The following is a 19,129-nucleotide window of genomic DNA, read 5'->3' on the forward strand; positions in this document are numbered from 1 at the left end:
TTAAGGTTCTTGATATTTAATGGTACTTAAAGGAGCAGTCCTGTCATGCTGTTTGTATCAAGAGCAACACCCATACAGGGTAAAATGTTTAATATTTACCCAGGTTTTGATACAAATTTGCTTTGATCTTGCCTATGTTTTTGAAAGCCTGACTTTGTGAGTGAAAAAGTCTTAGCTTACTGCTTTCATATGTAAATTATAATTTTCTGTCTCAGTTGTACTCACCAGGAAGGATGTTTTATGTGGAGGTGATTGATGTATTATGTAATAGGGGAATGGTGTTTCCAAAACCTTCACCAAAGCTGTGGCACAGGAGCTGTTAAACAGATTGCTTATATATTCATCCTTCCATATATAATATTTTCTGTGAAAACAGCAAAAGGAAGTTCAGTTTAAATTCTAGATGCAGCCAGTAAAAACACAGTAACCTAACTTTCTTGGAAACTGCGTTTTGAGGAAAGGCCACCTAAGACAGAAAGGAAAAAGCTTAAAGTCTTCTGGCATCTTTCTAATCCTCTCCTGCAGATAAGCAGTAACACCATTTCCCCCCAAAAAAAGGGTCCAGTATTTCATAGTTCTGTTGGAAACAAAAGCGCTACAGAGGACTGTGATCCAATGGTGGTATGGGGAAACAGAAGTGATGTCAGAGCAGGCACTTTGTACAGCTGAGAAAGCATAATCACCTTCTAAATGACTGAGGTTCGTTTCTTTTTAAAATCAGCCTGTATAATAGAAATCTAGCTGTGAACTACATTTGTATGTTTCAATAAATCTCTCCTTACAGTGTAGGTGGTTTACAGGTTGCTAAAGTTGATGTAACTCACTTCCTCAGCTCCTCATATTATCTTCTGTCATAATACCACCTCTGTAAATCAAGTTGGTGGAATGCAACTGTATATTCAGGTGCCTGTTCTTTAGTTTCTGGTTTGACGCTTTAAGATAGCACTCCTAAAGGAAATAGAGCCCAGGCGTTAAGTCCAAGGTGACAGTTTCTGCTTCAGAAATAGTCTGTGGTATAAATTCAGAAGAGCACATTGGGCTTGCTTTCTTGATTCTTTCAACTTTTGGGGGAAATACCATTTTTTTCCTTCTCTCTCTTCATTTCTTGGATGTAGGTTACTGATATTTCAGCATAAATGAAGAACACGAAGGGAGGAAGTCTGTGTAGCTAGTTCAGATAGCCCTTCCTCTCATGCCTCTACATCAGTGCATGTGCCAGACACAACACTTCATGTGTCCTGAAAATACTGGCTTCCGTTCTGACAATACTAGCTGCAGTATTTTCAGAATTCAACAGGATATTTTGGCAGGGAAAGATAGCAGGTGGTAGTGGAACATTTGGGAAACATGGTGAACAAGCTCCTCTTCTTGTCTGCGACAGACGGACTCCTCCCTCTGGGAGAGGAAGGCACAGACATATACTAGAACAGAACTATAAAAAGTCAAAGCTTTAATTAGGGAGGAAGGCTATTACACTAGTTAGATGGCTTCTTCTAACTCTACTCTTTACCAAAAGTTATTTCTATTTTGTGTAACACAATGTAGGAACATGGAAGTTGAAGTGTGAATGTCTTTAATTGGATCAAATCCCATTAACCTGTGAGTTAAATCTTGACTCTTCTCTTGTTTGCAGTGTGGAGCCACAGTGCATTTTCAGAGGCAGATGTATTTGCAGAGTTCACGGAGGCTGATATTTGGAGTTTGATGGCAGCTCTCAGCTTATAGCAATTTATAAGCCACTGCGCCACTGCCGTGCAGCTAATTCTCATGGTAGTGAGGTATCAACAGTAATGCAATACTAATACATTTCCTGCTCGCTGAATTTTCCCCGTCTGGATGTTCAGATACAATATTTTGAGCTGTATTTCTCACAGAAGCTGTGTGGACAACTGCAGACAGTTCTGTGACAACTTAAGGGGGAAAAAAAAGCCAGTTCATCTTGTGGTGTATCTTCTTATCATGTCTCTAGTGCTTTCTACATGCCATTTGCTAACAGCCACGGATTCTGCAGTGCTTGCTTCGTGAAGCCTGCTTGAGAAAGTGAGACTCTTCACCATAAGATTGTAAGGAAATCTTGTCATGTGCAGTAAACAGAAGTTATTTTTAACCATACCTTGGTTACTAAAACAGTTCTAAAATATGGTGGGACACCATAAAATATGGTGGGACACAGGCCTTAGTGCTCAAACCCTAAATATAAAATAATTGTTTGCATATTTTCAGATTACATGGAATGGTAATTATAATATGGCTAGAGCCTGGAATAATTTGGAGGAAAGTTTACAGTTCATTTTCAGAAATGGAATCTCTCTTCTGACACAGGGGACGTTGTACTCTGCCAACAACATACTGCTTCCTGTCAGCCCGAACGCTTGTTGTCATTTTTCATTTCTGCCAGTTGTGAGCAGCATTGGATGCAGTCCAAGGCAGAGCATCATCCATTAGTCACAGGTGGAGAGCACTGCGCAGTGACAGATATGAATGTATGAAGCAGAGATGTGTAGTAGGAGTATTTCACTGTATATACTATTTTTGGAGCTCGTGGCATGCACAGCTGAGCACTGTTCTTGACAAAGGGAAATATATTTGCCTCTTTTACTGTACACCATGTTTATGGACTGTGATTATAGTGAGAGGTAATTGGACTTTCCTAGTGCAATGTCTGTGCAAATTATACTGCTTCTGCATCAGAGAGCCTCTGTGGAAGCATGGCATTTACTTTTCTCATGCAAAATGACATCTGTATATGGATTAACTATAATGTTAGCTGTTTTGATTGTTTGATGGTATTGTGGGGATTTTGTGTTGTTCCCTCCCCCCCCCCTTTGATCCTTTGAATCCTGAGTTGACTGACTCAAACTAGTAAGAGAAGAGATGATCAAACCTACTTTTGGTCTTCCTTAGGCAAGTACTCCAAACAGACATGACAGCCAAAATGTCCTGACTGATCCACTTCAGCCTCTTATTCTGCCTTGAGCTCTTACTCTGCCACGAGTCCTCAGTGGTCACAGATCATATACTGGTTGCTCACTGCCTGGTTAAATCTGTCCTGAAACAGAAAGAGAATAATACAGTACCTGTTTTGACATGTAGATGTACAGAAATTAATTCTCTATATTAAATACCTTCAATATGAAGCAAAATTTCTGGCTATGGAAGGAGGTTAAAACTTTGCTACTGTGAACACTTCCCTTTTAAAGAGATTATTTCAATTGTTGTACTCAATCAGGTAGTCACATCTTGTTCTGCCTTAGTATCTGTTACGCTATCACAGCCAATTAGAGTGAATGTAAGAGGAAATCCCTTGTACCAAGTTTGGACAGGGTGCCTACTGCTGTTCTCTAGTTGGTAATGTTGTTTCTGGAGAGGTAGTTATTTGACATCATGCTTGCACTGGTTTCTGCAATAGTATCATGAATCATTTTAAAGAGTCGAAAAGGGAAGTACGACTCTTTTACATGGCCCATTTGGAAGCACTTACTGTTTTTACAAGTGGTACTAATTTGTCAACCTGGTATAAAGCAACAATTTGCAAGATTGGAATGGCAGGCCAGTCTTTCTCGCAGGTATTGGAAATAAGGTAAAATTGCTGTGGATTCTCTCCAATTAATCCATTTTTAGTGACTTGCTTTTTAATGTACTGCAATCAGTATTTAGAAGGCAAGTTTGACATGTAATGAACGAAATAATGTTCTTTCAGCAGTGTAGCAATTTTTCATCAAGATGCTACAAGGAAACTGACAACTGCCGTGTTGGGTTTATGGAATGAATTACCTGGGGAGAGGGTTTCGAGGACTGCGGAAGGTGGGGGGTTGCTCACCCCATGTAACTTGCCTAGTGAAAGAGTGTCAGTTAGTGTCTGACATCTGTGAAATCAAGTCGTGCTGGACAACTTTGACAGGTAAACAAATGACTATACCATCAAACGGTGGTGCTTGTACATTTGGGAACATCTAGGAGTTAGATTGTCCTAGTGGAAAATACCTGATATTTCCCACTTTGAGGAGAGGCGTTGCAGAGATTACTCCAAGATTAAACAATTCTGTAGCAGTGAGGTAAAATCCTGCCTGAGCAAAAATGAGTAAGGTTCAGGTATGACATTTTCACAACCACCAAACTATTTCCAGCTGTTGCAACAGACAGGCCTGGATTCCTATGTGGGACTGGTTGGTGAAAAAAAGAACTTCTAGAATCTTATAAGCTTTCTTCTGTTTAACTTGGTTTTCATAACATAAAGCATTTCATTTTGGCTTACAGTCTATAATACACAGCATGTTAATTATATATCTGCTTCAGTTTGCAGCTCATCTAGTGAAGAATAAATACCCACGGGTCTGCATTCTAGATGGAGGAATCAACAAGATCAAGCCAACTGGTCTCCTCACTGTTCCTTCTCCACAAATATAAGTGACTGTAAATGTTTGGGACGATCTGTCTGAGTAGGCAAGTCTTACAGTTCAGCATGCATATCCTGAACTCAAAGGGCATTATGTTATTTTCACTATACAACCTCTCTGGATGATCAGTTGTCTTAACCTGCAGATCAAGAGCAGAGGTATTTTACACTTATTCTTTGATAAAGAGCTTCAGCTGGCACAGATGGAAAATGTGAATCTTAAGGTTTTCTACAAAACTTCTTTCAGCAATGATGTATTATGCAACTGGCTGAGCTCATCTGCACAGAGAAAGAGAAACTCAGCTGGCATTTGGTTTCTTAGAAATTTTTCTGCAAAATGAAATAAACTGGCAAGTGATGGCTTGAAGCTGCACTTAAATAGATTATTTTTCAAAGGTATTTTACTGTGAATATTGAAAGTAATGAGCTGAAGTTGTGTCCTGTATATCAAAGAAGGAAAAAGTGTGTTCTCTTTTATTTTGAAGAATAATTGCTGTATCTTGTGACCTACTTTTTTGTTGTTGTTGTTGTTTGGAGAAAGCATTTTTCATCTGGATTGGAAATAAAGATATGTCCTAGACTGGAGATCACTGTAAGAGCTGCTGCTAAGTCAGTCCAAAGTGTATCATATGCTGCAGAAGTGGAGAAGGCATACTCCTATGTGGAGAATTTCCTGAAACATGGCAAATGCAACTGTTTCTGAAAAAATTGTGTGTACCCCAAACTTTTTTTTTTACAATGCCATCTTATGACAATAGATCCTGTATTCCACAAATGCTAGTGTTTATCCAAGTTATTAGCTCACATCTTAAAAAGAAACAAGGTAGTTGTAATTTTCATATAAAACTAGTCTAGAGAAATTACTGTTTTATGAATGTACTCTAATTGGAGGTGTGAAGTTCTGTTTGGTTTATTCGCAATTCTTTCAGCTAGTGGTGCAGACTTTTTGGAGGCCTGTTACTGAAGATAGCAATCCTGTTTCCAAACTAAAACGGATCCAAGTGCTGTAGATGAGTGAAAGCAGGGTTCTGCAAAGGGCATAAGGCGACAGTCCACTACGGGATGTGGAAATTACTTTGCAATAAGAAGCCAGAAGTTTTGAAAGCACCAGTAGGGACAGGAATTAACATCTCTGTTGCCAGTAAGCTAAGAATAAATGTGATTCAGACAAAGTTTCAGGAGATGTTTTAAAACAAACAAAAACCAACACTGTATTTCTCCCCCTAAAACCCCAGGTTAACTTTCCTAGAATGTCAGCTCCGTTACTCCAAAAATCATATGGGGGAGGTGTGGAGGGATTCTAGGAAAAGATAATAAACGAGTTCAAGAATGCTATTTGAAAATAGTATCTTTAATCCAGGAAAAGCAGTTCTTATAATTTAAGACTGACAAGGATGGCTCTGACATTAAATGGAAAGTTGGAAGGATTTACTCTAGACAGAAGGGAGGAAGAAGCTTTTACGCTTCTGTTTCTACATTTTTCAAGTTTAGAAAATGTTGTGACACTTGGGGTATAAAATATATTTTGTAAAACAAACAGAATGACAAAGACCTGCTCACCTGGTTACAGTCATACATTAGTTTTTATTGTAAATTTGACACTATTTTTGCTCTTTGTTAGAGCATAGCCTGACACGGTGGTTTACACAGTATGACCTCGCTGTTAGGGTAAGAAGGATCTGCTCTGGAAGATACAATTATCATATGCCTTACTTGAGGATTTTCTACCATGAACAGTTTATAGTTTAGCAAATAAGAACATTGCAGCAACTAACTTTATTTTATTTTTCTTTGTCACAAGAGATTTCCAAAGCTGAAACAGTTGTGAGAGGAGAGAAGAGGTTGCTGAGAAGGCTGTGAACCCAGATCATGAATATTCTCTGTAGATCACAGGCGAAATGATTTTTATTTTTTTTTAATCTGTTGTTGGTTTGTTGTTTGTTTGTTTGTTTGTTTTTTTGAACTGATGCTGCGGAAGATGAGACCTTGTGGAAGGCGCTGAAAGAAGAAGTCTTTGTCTTCATCTTTGTGATGGCCAAAATATTTCATTCTGAATTTTCAGAAGCTAGCATCTCTGGAGCTGATGTTATCTCCAGCAAGTTTTAGTCTTACCTTACCGCAACTGTTATTTCGAGAACATTAATGGGAAAGTGTGATGAGTGAAAAGAACATGGGGAAGGAAAGGCACCATTCAGCTCCCTTTATTGTAGTTGTGATTTGTCTTTTTTTAAAAAAAAAAAAAAAAAAAGAATTACAATTTACTGATATACGTGGGCTTTCTTAGGTCTAATGCCAGCATACTGTACTGACGTTTTCAAGAAGTTTTTGACACTAAAAATCTAAGACATTTGATGCAGTGACTGGGTAAAGGATCAGAAAGAAAAACAGGTCTCTCTGCTAGCAGAGGATTTCTACATAAATGTCTGGCAAGGCCTATGATATTCAGGTGACTTGTAAAGTAGTGCAGAAACACAGAGGCGTGGTGAGCAAACACCAGCACGCTGATAATATGAAATCACCCACTGTGGTCCATCTTTTGGTTGTTTGCTTGGCTAAAGAGAAAGACCTTACGATACTCAAAGACATAGAAATTCACTATGGAAGGGTGTGTATGGGACCCTGGAGAACCAGTTTTAACCATATTCAGTGGTGAATTCATTGATAGACAAGACATCATTCCCAAACTTAAGAGCAGCCAGATAAGCCCCACAGGGTGTTGGTGATTGTAAGGGAAGAAATGAACAAAGCAAGTTCTACCATAACAGAAATAACCTGTTTGGTACATTTGGAATACAATACAAGAGCTTTATAGTACCAAAAAAAAAAGATGCACAGGATACAAAACAGAATAATGTGTTGTGTTTCCATGACTTCAGCATGGAAAAAGACAACCAAAACAGAACATACCCTATTTTCCCAAAAGTGCATCCTTCAGTTGTGGAATTTGTTGCCAGAAGAAGCCAAAAGTGTAAAAATAGTCATAAAGAAGGATTTATCTAATCCTTCTTTATGGAAGCTTTGTAGAAGAGTTGAGTTTCTGACTGTTACCACAATGTATGATCAACAGTATTGAACTCGTGGAATTCCTAATTTATTGGTTAAGAGAGGCTGAGAGAATACACCAGAGATGTATTTTACCATATTTCCTGTGCTCCTTTTTCAAGCATCTGTCTTTCATTAGTGGATATTGGGCCATACCCACTACAACACGTTGGGTGATGTTCTGTATTTAATCCCAGCTTAATGGTTCCTTCTCCTTTATGCAGGTACTCAGAAAAGGACTGTAAGCCCAAAGAATAGAATGCCTGTAAGAAAATAAGATTGAATGTGTCCCTCGCTCCTTGTTCCTCTGGTAGGAAAGGTAGGAAGTGTTCAGTATCTGCTGCAGCTAATATTTAGAATGAGAAGCCAGGTTATCTTTCAAATTAAAAATACCTAATATTTAACAGGTTCAACACTTCGTTTTTGAATAATACAGCCATTTTTAGTATTTAAATATTACACATCTGTAGATTTCAGCTATAAAGCAGTTCAGTCTTACCTTTGAATTTAAATATTAAGATTCCAGTCATATGTATTTGTGTATGGATATATTCTTAGAGCAAACATAAAAGCTGTCATTAAGTAAGAGTTTACGTGGTAAAGTGATGTTTATATGTGTTTTCCATGGGAAGTCATGGGAGAGGATGTGTGTAAAAGCAGGAAATGTCACGAACTGCTAAACAACACTGATTTTTTCTCATTTACATAGAACTACATGGAAAGCTGTGTAGCTAACAGCTGGGTGACTCACTGGTATACCTGTACTTACTACTTCAGTCAACATTTTTGAAACTGTGCCTATAAATTGGCATACTCTGTCTAGATTCAAGCATGTAGGACAAGTGCTCGGTCACAAAATTAGCTCTTGATCTCCTCTTCCCTATGCTAGGAAAAATCTTGCATTTTGTGGTAATTTTTCATTAGAGAATTTATCTCATTTTTATAGTGGTTGCCCAGTTTAAGAGATGAGTAACAAAATGTATTTGCTTTGTTCTGCCAATTTTGGCAGTGCTCTGGTGGAGCAAGCAGTTGTCAGATTTCATAGAGTTCCTGAGAGATTTTTGGAGGCAAGGGTTTTTTAGCATGTATATTTCTGTCATTTATCCAGTAGTGCCAGAGTCATTCTCTGTTTTAGATTGCAAGTGGATATGATGAAGATCTAGTAGGAGAAAACTAACTACTGTTCTTCAGAGGTGATGTTTTCTACTGCTAGAATAAAAACATTCCAACTAAATATTTCCCACTGTTTAGTCTGGAAAATACAGCCTTTCCCAGTCTGATTTTTTCCTACAGGTTTAAAAACCTACTGAATTTGCCCCAACTACATGTGCCTATAGCTTCCTGCTAGGACAGCCAGGTTCCCCATATAGTACCCAGGTGGACACCTAGGAAGAAGCGAGCAAAGGAGATAAACCCTCTTAGTCTTCCATCTTTGATCATTGCAGACTATCTCCTAAATAATCTGTAGAAGTATGAAGAGCTAACTAATTTGTTGGAATGGGCAAGGGGTTAAATTTAAACAACATCCTTGCCTTGTGTCTTTTTTCCAGGCTTTAATCTATCATTAGGCTAACTGATCCCTTTGTGTCTTTGTGTAGACAGAATTTGTGCAGGCATAATAAGATGACGCAATGTTTTTTCAGTGACCTTCTGGATATCATTAAGTATTTATCAAGTTATTAGATCTGCCGTCCCCTTTTCTATGAGTATTACCTCTCATGTGACTCAACTTCTCACACCTTTCCTGTCATCCTGAGAAGAACCTGCTCTGAGAGTGCCCGTGGTCAGGTATGTAAAAGATAGTTGTACACTACAGTCAGTTAGGAAGACTTCCCATGCTGCTTTAAAGGAGGATGGTTATCAGATTCAATCTTAGCTGGACTTCAGAGCTGCATTGCACACAGCTCAAATGATAAGGTTATTATTCAGAGAGGTACTGTGAGAGAGTCTGTTAATTTTGTGGCCTGAGACATACTCGCTGTTCCTATTTGCAGGGCATGAGTGTGGTCCACAATATCCATTCTGGAGATTTAATTTATGTTTTCAGTTTGGGTAGTGAATTAGGCTTCTTCAGTGAAGATAAAAACTGTCTATTTCATTCTTTAGCTTTCACAGTGTTAATATTTTGCTATTTTGGTCTGGGAATTGTGTGGGAATAAGTGTGGCCTTTTAGTCTCCCATTTTCAGTTATCTTTTCTCTGCTCATGAGTCAGACTGACCTCTCTCACTGTTATGTTGGAAGCTTAATTACTGTCATCAGTCTTATCTTGCTATTTTTGATTTCTTGTCCTGGTCCAACTTGCAAAGATTGACTGAAAGAATTTTTATTCCTCCCAAAAGAGTGTTTCTTTCCAGGACGAGTAATGAAACGTGATCAGTGCTGACTGAGCAAACACTAGATTTGTACAGTTGACTAGATAAACTGCAGATTTTCCTTTTTCTTTGAGTCCCAAGCTGTAAAGCCAGTATTGTCATTCTTTTAAATTTCCAGCCTCAGTTGAGAGATGATGCTAAAAAGCGTGTTCTGTTTTGGAAGCAGTGTTCCATTTGCTTTTGAAGTAACCATGAGGCTTAAAGTTTGCTGGTGGTGGTGATTTTTAAGCCTTACCACCAAAATACCTGTTGGACAGCAGTCTGCATTCTATGAGAACAGTCTGTATGCTGTTAATGTAGGTTGACAAATTTATCTCATAGTACTATAATCGTGTTGGACGTAATTCAATATTCCAGCATGGCTGTCCCATTTTATCAGCAGTTACTAAACCCGTGTATTGCAGAGTTTAAAAAAAAATAAAATATAAAAAATAAGATCAGCAAAGTGTTATTACCAGAAAAGTATTTCTTGTAAAGCTTTCTCACAAATTGTGTTTAATCATAATGTAAATACATCTTCAAATTAACCTCTGGTAGTGGTCTTGCATGTGATGGTAGAGTGACATCAGCACATGCACTGTTGTAATTCTCTTATTCTGTTACTCTAGTGATAGGCCCTAAGTGCCTTAGGATCTGTATCCCATAATGCAGACACCAAGCGGGTTGCCAGACACAGCAATCTGTGTGAAAGAACAGATACAGGAGAGCAACTCAGAGGTCAATCTGAATGCAATTGACGTTGTATTCAGTGTGAATAACCCAGAGAAAAGTTGTTGTAATTAATACTTCTTAAATGAAGCAGTATTAAATTTATCTCTTTCTTGTCAATCTAAGGTTATCTGGCATTATATCATTGTAAAGAGTCATAGCATCTGATGATATCAGCTCTCCCTGTTCAGCTGGCCAAAGAAGTCCAGTGAGTACAGAACAGGTACATGGAATCTTTTTTATTTTATTAAGAAATCAAATGATCATGGCAGTAGCTTGAGTTACTGGGCTATTGTTGCCCATCTTGCTTTCAGACTTTCAGTCTGTCTTGCACAGTTGTGGTGACTCAGACCCCCTCACTAACCTGGGATTAATGGTGCTTTCTAATTTTACTTGATGTGGGAAAAAGAGCTATAGTGAGTATTGTGACCAATTAAAATACAAGAGCAATGCAGAAACTTAGAATAACTTATTTTTAAGTAGTTTCACTGGCAGGCCAAAGATAGATGATAACATGAATTCTGCATGACCAGATTTGTAAACTGTCCTTTCCCTAGTAAGTACTACTAATGCGTGGATGTCAGCATTCCCACAAACTATTCACAGCATCTATCAGCATTGTAGTTTCATTATCAAGAAGCCCTTGTATTACAAAGCTTGTTATAAATGTTGGTTAGTTATATCCAGCAATCATGTTAATAGTGTATACTAAACATTCTTGTGCAGTTAGGAAATAATAAAATCTGATCTATTTTCCCTGATTAAAATACTTAGATTTTTCTTTAATGTTAATCAGGAGGTCAGAAGGGTAATAAAAATATTTTTCTTTTATTTTATTTCTTCTCTTTTAGCATTTCAAGTGAGTTTGTGTTGCATGCAGGGAATTTATGTGTGGAAGTATCATTTTACACAGTTCTTCCATGTCCTGCTATGGCTTGTTAAGGTATAAAACCTCTTCCTCAGCAGTAGTGAAATGCCAAATTCTTTTTGCTAACAGTTTTCTCACAGCTTTTCAGTGGGGAAATACTCTTTTTGGATCTCTGTTTTCCTGTTCTGTACACATTTATCTACTTCAGATCTCTATTAAAAGGAATTTCTAAGGAACAAACCATTTTGTTTACAGAGATAAATCTAGACCGGAATTTTGGAACTACATTTGGTCATGGAGCCAATCATGTGATATTTAGCCTTTGCTTAGATAAGTTAGCATGTGATATCCTACTGTTATTGAGTCTTCCACAGTTCTGGGCTGTCAGTGTTCATATACAAATTGGATACATTCATCCTCTGGGTATTTCTGACATGTTCTAACAGCTGTTGAAAGACAGGTTTTAGCCTTAATCTTTTTTCACTTGGCATTATCACAGCAAGCTGACTCAAAACAAGTCAGAGCCATACTTTTCAATCTTATCCATAGAGAGGACTTTATCTTGTTTGGGAGGTTAGCTCATAGTTCTGGCACCAGTGAGCACAAGAGTAGCACAGTGTATCTTCTGCTATGCAATTATAATTGCTACTTCAAAAGAATTGTTCAATCCTGAGGATGCAGAAACATACTTTTATTGAGCACACAACATTCAGCTTCCTCAAAGGGGCTAACTTTCTGGCCATTAGGACAAATAATTTGATTTGCCTTGGTTCATTTCCTACCCTAAATACATTTTTTCTCAACCTCCTTGAAACTTGGATGAGCTCATTATCTCTGATCTTAATTCTTTATTTCAAGTAGAGCTGTTCTTATAGACAGCGTTTCTCCAGCCTCAAAGAAATAGGTGACATCAGTTTCAGGATGTTAGAGAGGAACTTGGTGAATATCTTCAGTGTTTCATGCCCTCAGTGTAGGACTGGTTCAGAGCTCAGTGGCTGTAAATCTTCGGGAACTGAGGCACCCCTGCACCTGGAAAGACGCCCCATTTGCAGTAAGTACCTAAAGAATGAGCATGGAGAGTTTGCTTTACCATCATTTACAACAATAGAGTTACCCAACAGCTTTCTGTATTCTGACAATGTTGTTAAAAACTTCTGGCTCTTTTTGCAAGCTCCTCTGAACCCAGCTAGAATAGCTAGGAGGAATTGGAATAATAACAATACCTCTGTGCAATATTTATATAGACAAGTAGTGCATGCAACATTTAAGATTTATTATATACATGAATCTGAGTGTTTTACAAAAATAGGTAACACTTCTTACCATTTTGTGCAGACAAAAATTGTACTATGAAACATTGCAATTACTTTTGAAGGAAAAAACACCTAAATGCACAGTTACACTGCATCCGTTGTAAATGAGTTGTTCAGACTGTGCTCACTGCTTCTGAAATGCCATGTGCCTCTTGGTACTGTATATGCATATACATATTTATCCTGCATTTCTTCTTCAAGTCCCATAGGTAGACAATATTTGTCCAGGCTTCTTTGTGCTCCTTCAACCTGCCTGAGAGTGTTTTTACTGTGTGCTTTCCAGGCCTGCCCATTCACCCTTCCAGGATTTAAACTGGAAGTTAAATTGCTCACCTTCCTTACTGGAAGTATGTGAGGGGTTCTCTTTCTCGGAAGTGTTTTTAATGCACTCACCGTGTCTCCTGCTCCTGGAAATTGCTTGTTCCTTATTAGCAGATGCCTGAAGCCAGTGACATTAGCATCCTGGGCTTGTAATGAAATGAGATTGCTGCCATGCGAAAGGGGAGGGAGAGAGAAGTAGAAAATTCCTCTCAGTGCCTCCCTTGGAAAGGCAGCCCTCTCGTAATGAATCACTGAGAGAAGTCTTCATGATGATGGATGGGGACCAGTGGGCTGGCAGGAGAGAGTTGAAGGCAACAGGGAGTTATTCTCTAATTACTCCTGCCTGACAAGATAGAATAACAGACACCTAAGGCTGTGCTTCAAACTATGCCTCTTGCACATACTCGTTACAGGAGCACCAGTGTCCCTCATGGCCAGGGGCTGCTCTTGGATTATCACACCCTGAGACAGTGGCATGAACTGTCACCTCCCACTGTGGCAAAGACAAGGTGGCTGCCTTTTTTTTTTTTTGTGAAGTAATGAGAAAGAAAAAAAATAAAAATAAAAAAAAAGGCAGTGAAAATAGTAAAGCAGTCCTAGTGTGTATGCTACACACAAAAGTTATGCAGTAAGCGGTCACAGTAGCTAGTGATTTAAACGTGAAAGATAGTCTTATGTTATACTGAACTTGAAGATTTCCCATGTTTCTGGTGCTCATTTGGTAAATGCCAAAAAATAATAATAAAAAATCCTGAAATCCTCATTCTTCTACCTCTTTCACTTGATTCATTTTTCTTTTATTCTGTTTAATGTCTTCTGCATGCTACCCCTCCATATGGATAAATCCTTTTAAGGGTGTAGCAGAACAGACCATGTGCTCTACAAACTTGCTGTGAATTTCAAGTACTTAAGGCTGAGTAAATATTGTACTCTGGTTGTGACAGGTCACCATGATACCATCTTATAAAAACAAATTTTACTATTTTGGCAAAAGGAAATTTTGTGTGTTATGGAGCCCTATTTTTTTTTTTTTTTTTTTTGCCTTTGGGCATTGTGCAAATATAAATATGTCTATATAAATTGTTCCAACCCTTCAATAAATGTAAGTATACATATGTTTATATAAATAGTTCCAACCCTTCTTCTCCAGTTTCTGTGATGAGTGACCCCAAACCAGACTTTTTGCCCTCCAGGGCAACAGGATTAAGTTTTCCAAGAGCGCTGAGAAACCTTTAACTGGTGCATGTAGTACAGTACATGTATCTCTCCTTTTTTTCTGTAAATAACAATTTATATGTGTACATAGGCAGGGGGATATCGCCAAAAAATGAGGTGAGGTCAGTCTAGGAAGATTGGAACAGGCATTAGTCCTTTAGATTGCAGTCCTTTAACTGTTTGGTTTAGGTATTTACAGGGAACTGACAAGCGAAGACGGAATAAATGCAATAACTGGAACTTAAACCAGTTGTTAAACATGTAAGAGGTAAGAGTTTCTGAACTTTTCAGACCTATCCCTGACCCTTTGCTGTTGGCACATGGGACCCTAATTTCTTTTTCAACACTACTGTAGTTACAACAATAAAAACATCTCATAGTTCTGAGTTACAAATTACAAAAGAACATGCCTAACAATTTTTCTTAGATTTTGGCTTGATGTTTTCAGATTTTATTTTTAACTAATTGCACAGGCAAACATGTATTGTGTGGATAATGTCATACAGGAGAAGCCCCTGAGCATTGTATTCCAGTTTTTGAAGGTGGTTGCTCATCCATAGCAAGCATCTCAGGTGAAAGTGCAGCAGTGGATGGCTCACCAATATGCATGGGAAATGGCAGGAGGGATTGGGAGTTTTGACTTGGTGTGAGGAATTTTGAGGTTCATTTTATTCTCTATGCAAATTCACGTCTAAAACTTGTGTCAAGCAGACAGCCCCAAAGATCATAAAGTCATGATTCTCAGGCTCATATATTTAGCTAGGTGTAAGCCTTTTCTTGCTTGAAGTGCACGGAGAGCTGCACCTTGTAAATTTTGATACAGTTGGCCAAGTTTTTGCTGATGCAGGGAGTAGATGAAAAGGACTTAATGCTTGCCCCAGCCTGTTAGTGGACATCATTGCAGGTTTAACCCACTGTTCTGCACTAAGGGTTAGTGTAATCTCTGCTGTACACCTAGTAATTGCTATAATGCTTTGTTGTCCTGTTGCAAAGCCTCACCTGTTTGATGTATAACATCTTGATGGATTATTACAGCACTGGACTGCTGCAGTTTTGTGCAAAAATATGTGTGTTCTGTGTACCCTGCTTGGTATGACCTAGGTTAAGTAAAGGTTTCTTCATGCAACAGCAACTGCTTCTTGAAATGTAGCCAATTTTCAGAAGTTTTCAGTTACTTACACAAAGGACTTGTAAAAATCTGAACCTTATGGTAAATGAGACTCAAGTTCCTGAAAATCTGGCCTTTGCATTGGGTGCTAAACACTTAAAAAATTTGGACTTGAGCTTGGAAAATTTGTCCTCATAAAGTGAGGATTTACATACAGCCTGTTTGTAAATGGTTTTGGTGGGAAATGCTGGCAGCACCATCCCTCTGGTATTAATTGTTAACCTGTTTTGCAGACCACCCACTCTGTGCAAACCCAAGTGGGTCACTCATTACCGAGATTTGTCCTTACTGATTTATTTTAGTTGATTAATAAAAAAAAAAAAAATCTGTCCTGCATCTGTTTTCCTTTTGAAATCTTAGGCTGACTACAAAATCCCTGTAAAGTCCCTGCTGCCCCTGTTTCAGATTTCATTTACAAGGGAGTGCTTTTTAGGAAGAAAGTTTAACAAGTTCAACTATTAGCAGGCATAAAGTTTGTTTTACTGATTCAGCAAGATACTTATGCGGGTGATCAGAAGCACAGTCAGGGTGAAGATAATGTCATGATTCCTAGCTCTAAGTTAGGTGTAGGCCTAAATACCTTAAATACTTTATCCTGATCTGGCTAGAAAAAGTTATCAGGCAAGATCAAAACATTTTGCCTTTGCCTGAATCCACTCAGAGACCTGAGGGCTTTCTGCTGTGTTGCCGTTTTGTTTTATTAAACCAAAATCAAAAATACCTCCTGTTGCTGGAGAGCTTTAATCAGGCTAACGGATAGCAGTCAGAATAATAAAAGTGATGGTACTGCTTCGACAGAAAGAGGAGGGGGTAAAAACAATAAAAAAGCAAAGTGGGGAAAGGCCACCCACTGAAGACAAGACGTGTTGAAGGGATGTAAACAGCCGTGAGAGTATGCAAACAGAGCCTGGAACTGCTGACGTTCAGATAACACATCCCACTTGTGAGCAGTTGCTGTCAGAGAGAGGAGGAGCCTTTCTTGGCTGGAGCTGCTGAGCTGCAGTCTGCAGCTAGGTACTGTTTTCTTTCGGGGGCCTGCTCTGTGGGAGGTACTGCTTGTGTGAAAGCTGCCTTTGCTCTTGGATTTAGCAGTGGCGTAGCCTCCGAGGAGAAAAATTATCTCATTAGCTCTTGGCGAGGAGGTGGTGTACAGCCAGAGGAGTCCACATGTGCACAGCATGGTCTTTGTCACACAATACAATTTGTAATCGCTGATTGCTTTTTGGCTGATGCTGAAAGCCTGCCTGTCAATCCCCACCTAGAGTGCAAAGCAGTAAGTTATCATCCTCCCCCATCTCCAGTCTAGTTCAGCACGAGCTCCGCAGTAGAGACAGTAAAGTCTCACTGCAGGAGAGGTTCATAACCTTTGGCCATATACAGCTCTCCAAAGCTATAAATCAGGTTGCTGAAGGATCATCCTTCTCGTTAGATTCTGTGCATGAGTACATACATACCTAATACATTTCAGAAATGTTTTTTCCCTCCTCTTTTTCTCTCTTTTTTTTTTTTTTTTACGCTTTTTTTAGTGGCCTCCTTTTTTTCTTTTTTTTTTTTTTAATGCTAACCATGGAGATTGGACAACAGTGGAATTTCTCGCACATAGGTACATCCAGTATAGTGCCGCGCTTGCTTGCAGTAACAGTTATCCAAGCATACGTTGAAATATTTAAAAGAGTATTTGGACAGAGTATTTGGACCAAAAGCTTTTTATAAGTGCATACTTCCAGACATAATAACAATTAACCAGAAATGGCAAATTCTTTGAAATCAAAGGACTGTTTGAAACTCTCATGCAGGAGAAGGAGGGAGGGAGAATCCAAACTTCAGATCTGCATTTCTTCAGGTTGTCCCGTCAATGCTGGAACTCCATTTCCGGGCCGAACTGAAGGATGTGAACCTTGCTGATCTCTGCTAATGCCACTGTCCTCGCCAAACCAGGTAATGGTAAGAAAGATTCTCTCTTTCTGTACATTTCCTAGCACAATTCCTCCTGCAATGTAGTAGCACGGCCATGGATGGCAGTCTTCTCTAAAACAACTAGCCTTGTGCACACAGTCCTGCTCAAAGATTCTCTCACCTGCATGGATGGCAGCTAGTAAGAGCGAATATTGAGCAGATCAGCAGTAATTCCTATACTTTTTTGGAGCACACATTGCTACAGGGAATGGTAACATCGTTATGCTGCCAGGCCGTGTGAAATAAACCAGACTTGCTTTGTGGGAAAATGGTTTAGGGTTATCCAGAACTCATGACTCAAGAGGCAAGAACAAAGAAGCGTTTCAGCACAGACCAAAGTTAATTTCTGTTTATCTGAAGAAGACATCTTTCTGGAGGTGTCTGTCCATCTCTTGTCTCATGAAGATCAGCTACTGAGGGAACATTGCTTATGGGAACTGTGTAAGCCTCTGACTGTGCCTTGTGTGCACATGTCCGGCTTTGACTGCAGGGTAAAGACAACCTAAAAATGCACAAATGTTTGGTGCGTGGCATGGGCTAAAGACCTGAGATGACTTTTTCTTTATTTTAGATTTATTTCTCAATTGTCTTTCTCCTCTGGTGCAACAGTTATCAACACAGCAGCAAAACTGGGAGGGCAGGTGTTGCTTCATGAAGTAAATCCCCAAGTTGCTGCTATGGTTGAGGACTTCTCCTCTTCCCTCAAGGTACATTAAGAAAGCTGGTGCTCAGGGTGAGCATCTCTGCACGCACTCTGTTGCATGGCTCTAAGCATGCCAGGCAAAATCCTTCACAGACTTAATGAAAGGGGAAGACAGCCTTTATTTTATTAGGTAAGAACATGAGGAATGGTTTTCCAAACAGGGCAAGTCTAGGAAACGAGGCTGCCCAGTCACTGGGGTTGCGGTTGAGCTGGCTTGTACAGATGATTTCTAGATTGCTGACACGCGCGAAACGCCGAAGCAGTGAATGGAGAAAGCCTCAGTGATGCTGACAGATTGGCTGTTCAGAGCGTCTTGTGTCAGGATTTGTTTTTGCTTAAGGCTGGGATTGGTGTGTATGCTGTGTATGGCAGCGTTTCTGTTTTGATTAGAAGGAGTGTGTGGGAAGCTCTTTGTACTCGCAGGCTGCATTATTAAGGCACGATGATTTATAGCGATAGACGTTGGCATCATCAGAACTGTAAAGCTTTTCTCAGGGGAAATCTGAGATAGCAAGGAAAATTAATGCTTTCTGTATGGATTAATTATACAAAATTACGCTTAATTAAAAGGGGTAGTTTATTGTAGCTTAATCCTAAAGATGCAGAATTTTCAGGCTCCCCATGGGCCTCTCAAGATATCAGTAGGGCTGGAGAATATTGGCAGGGCTGGCGGGAGGTATGGTTGGGTATTCCTGGAAGAGTTTGACCTTCAGACCCATTCAAAAGGAAAGAAAGCCTAAGGGAAAACCCGAGAGCTGCAAAGTCCAGCAAAATGTTTGTGTAGGCATTCAGAGTGTACAGTCAGTATGGAAGGTTCTCTAACATTAAAAAAAATAAGTGTAATAATAGACAGGTCCCCACAGTCTAACTGTTAACTGTGGAAAACAAATGGGAGCAACTTAATATGTACCAAGAACAAAGGGATTAATGTCAAGTGTTGCTGAACAAATTTGTTATCCAGAAACTCTCAACTGAGTGCAAGTCTGGAATGCATCCGTTCTCCCGGTATTGCGCCAGTGTCATTATTTGTTTAAGAGGTATTCCTGTGTTTACTGCCTTCGCTGAA

At 39.1% G+C, this 19,129-nt stretch overlaps 1 protein-coding gene across 5 annotated transcripts in view; it reads left to right on the top strand.

Moving 5' to 3' along the window:
- TBCK (TBC1 domain containing kinase) overlaps nt 1-4,981 on the top strand; it is a 105,106-nt gene extending 100,125 nt beyond the window's left edge. For all 5 annotated transcript variants that reach the window (XM_084285701.1, XM_084285704.1, XM_084285703.1 and 2 more), the window contains one exon: nt 4,297-4,981. In XM_084285701.1, coding sequence (XP_084141827.1) covers nt 4,297-4,407 — 111 coding nt within the window. In that variant the 3' untranslated portion in view covers nt 4,408-4,981. The remainder of the gene's footprint in view (nt 1-4,296) is intronic.
- Nucleotides 4,982-19,129: the final 14,148 nt, after the last annotated feature.

The sequence above is a fragment of the Netta rufina genome, assembly GCF_964035555.1.
Source record: "Netta rufina genome assembly, chromosome: 4".
In the NCBI taxonomy this organism is placed as follows: Eukaryota; Metazoa; Chordata; class Aves; order Anseriformes; family Anatidae; genus Netta; species Netta rufina.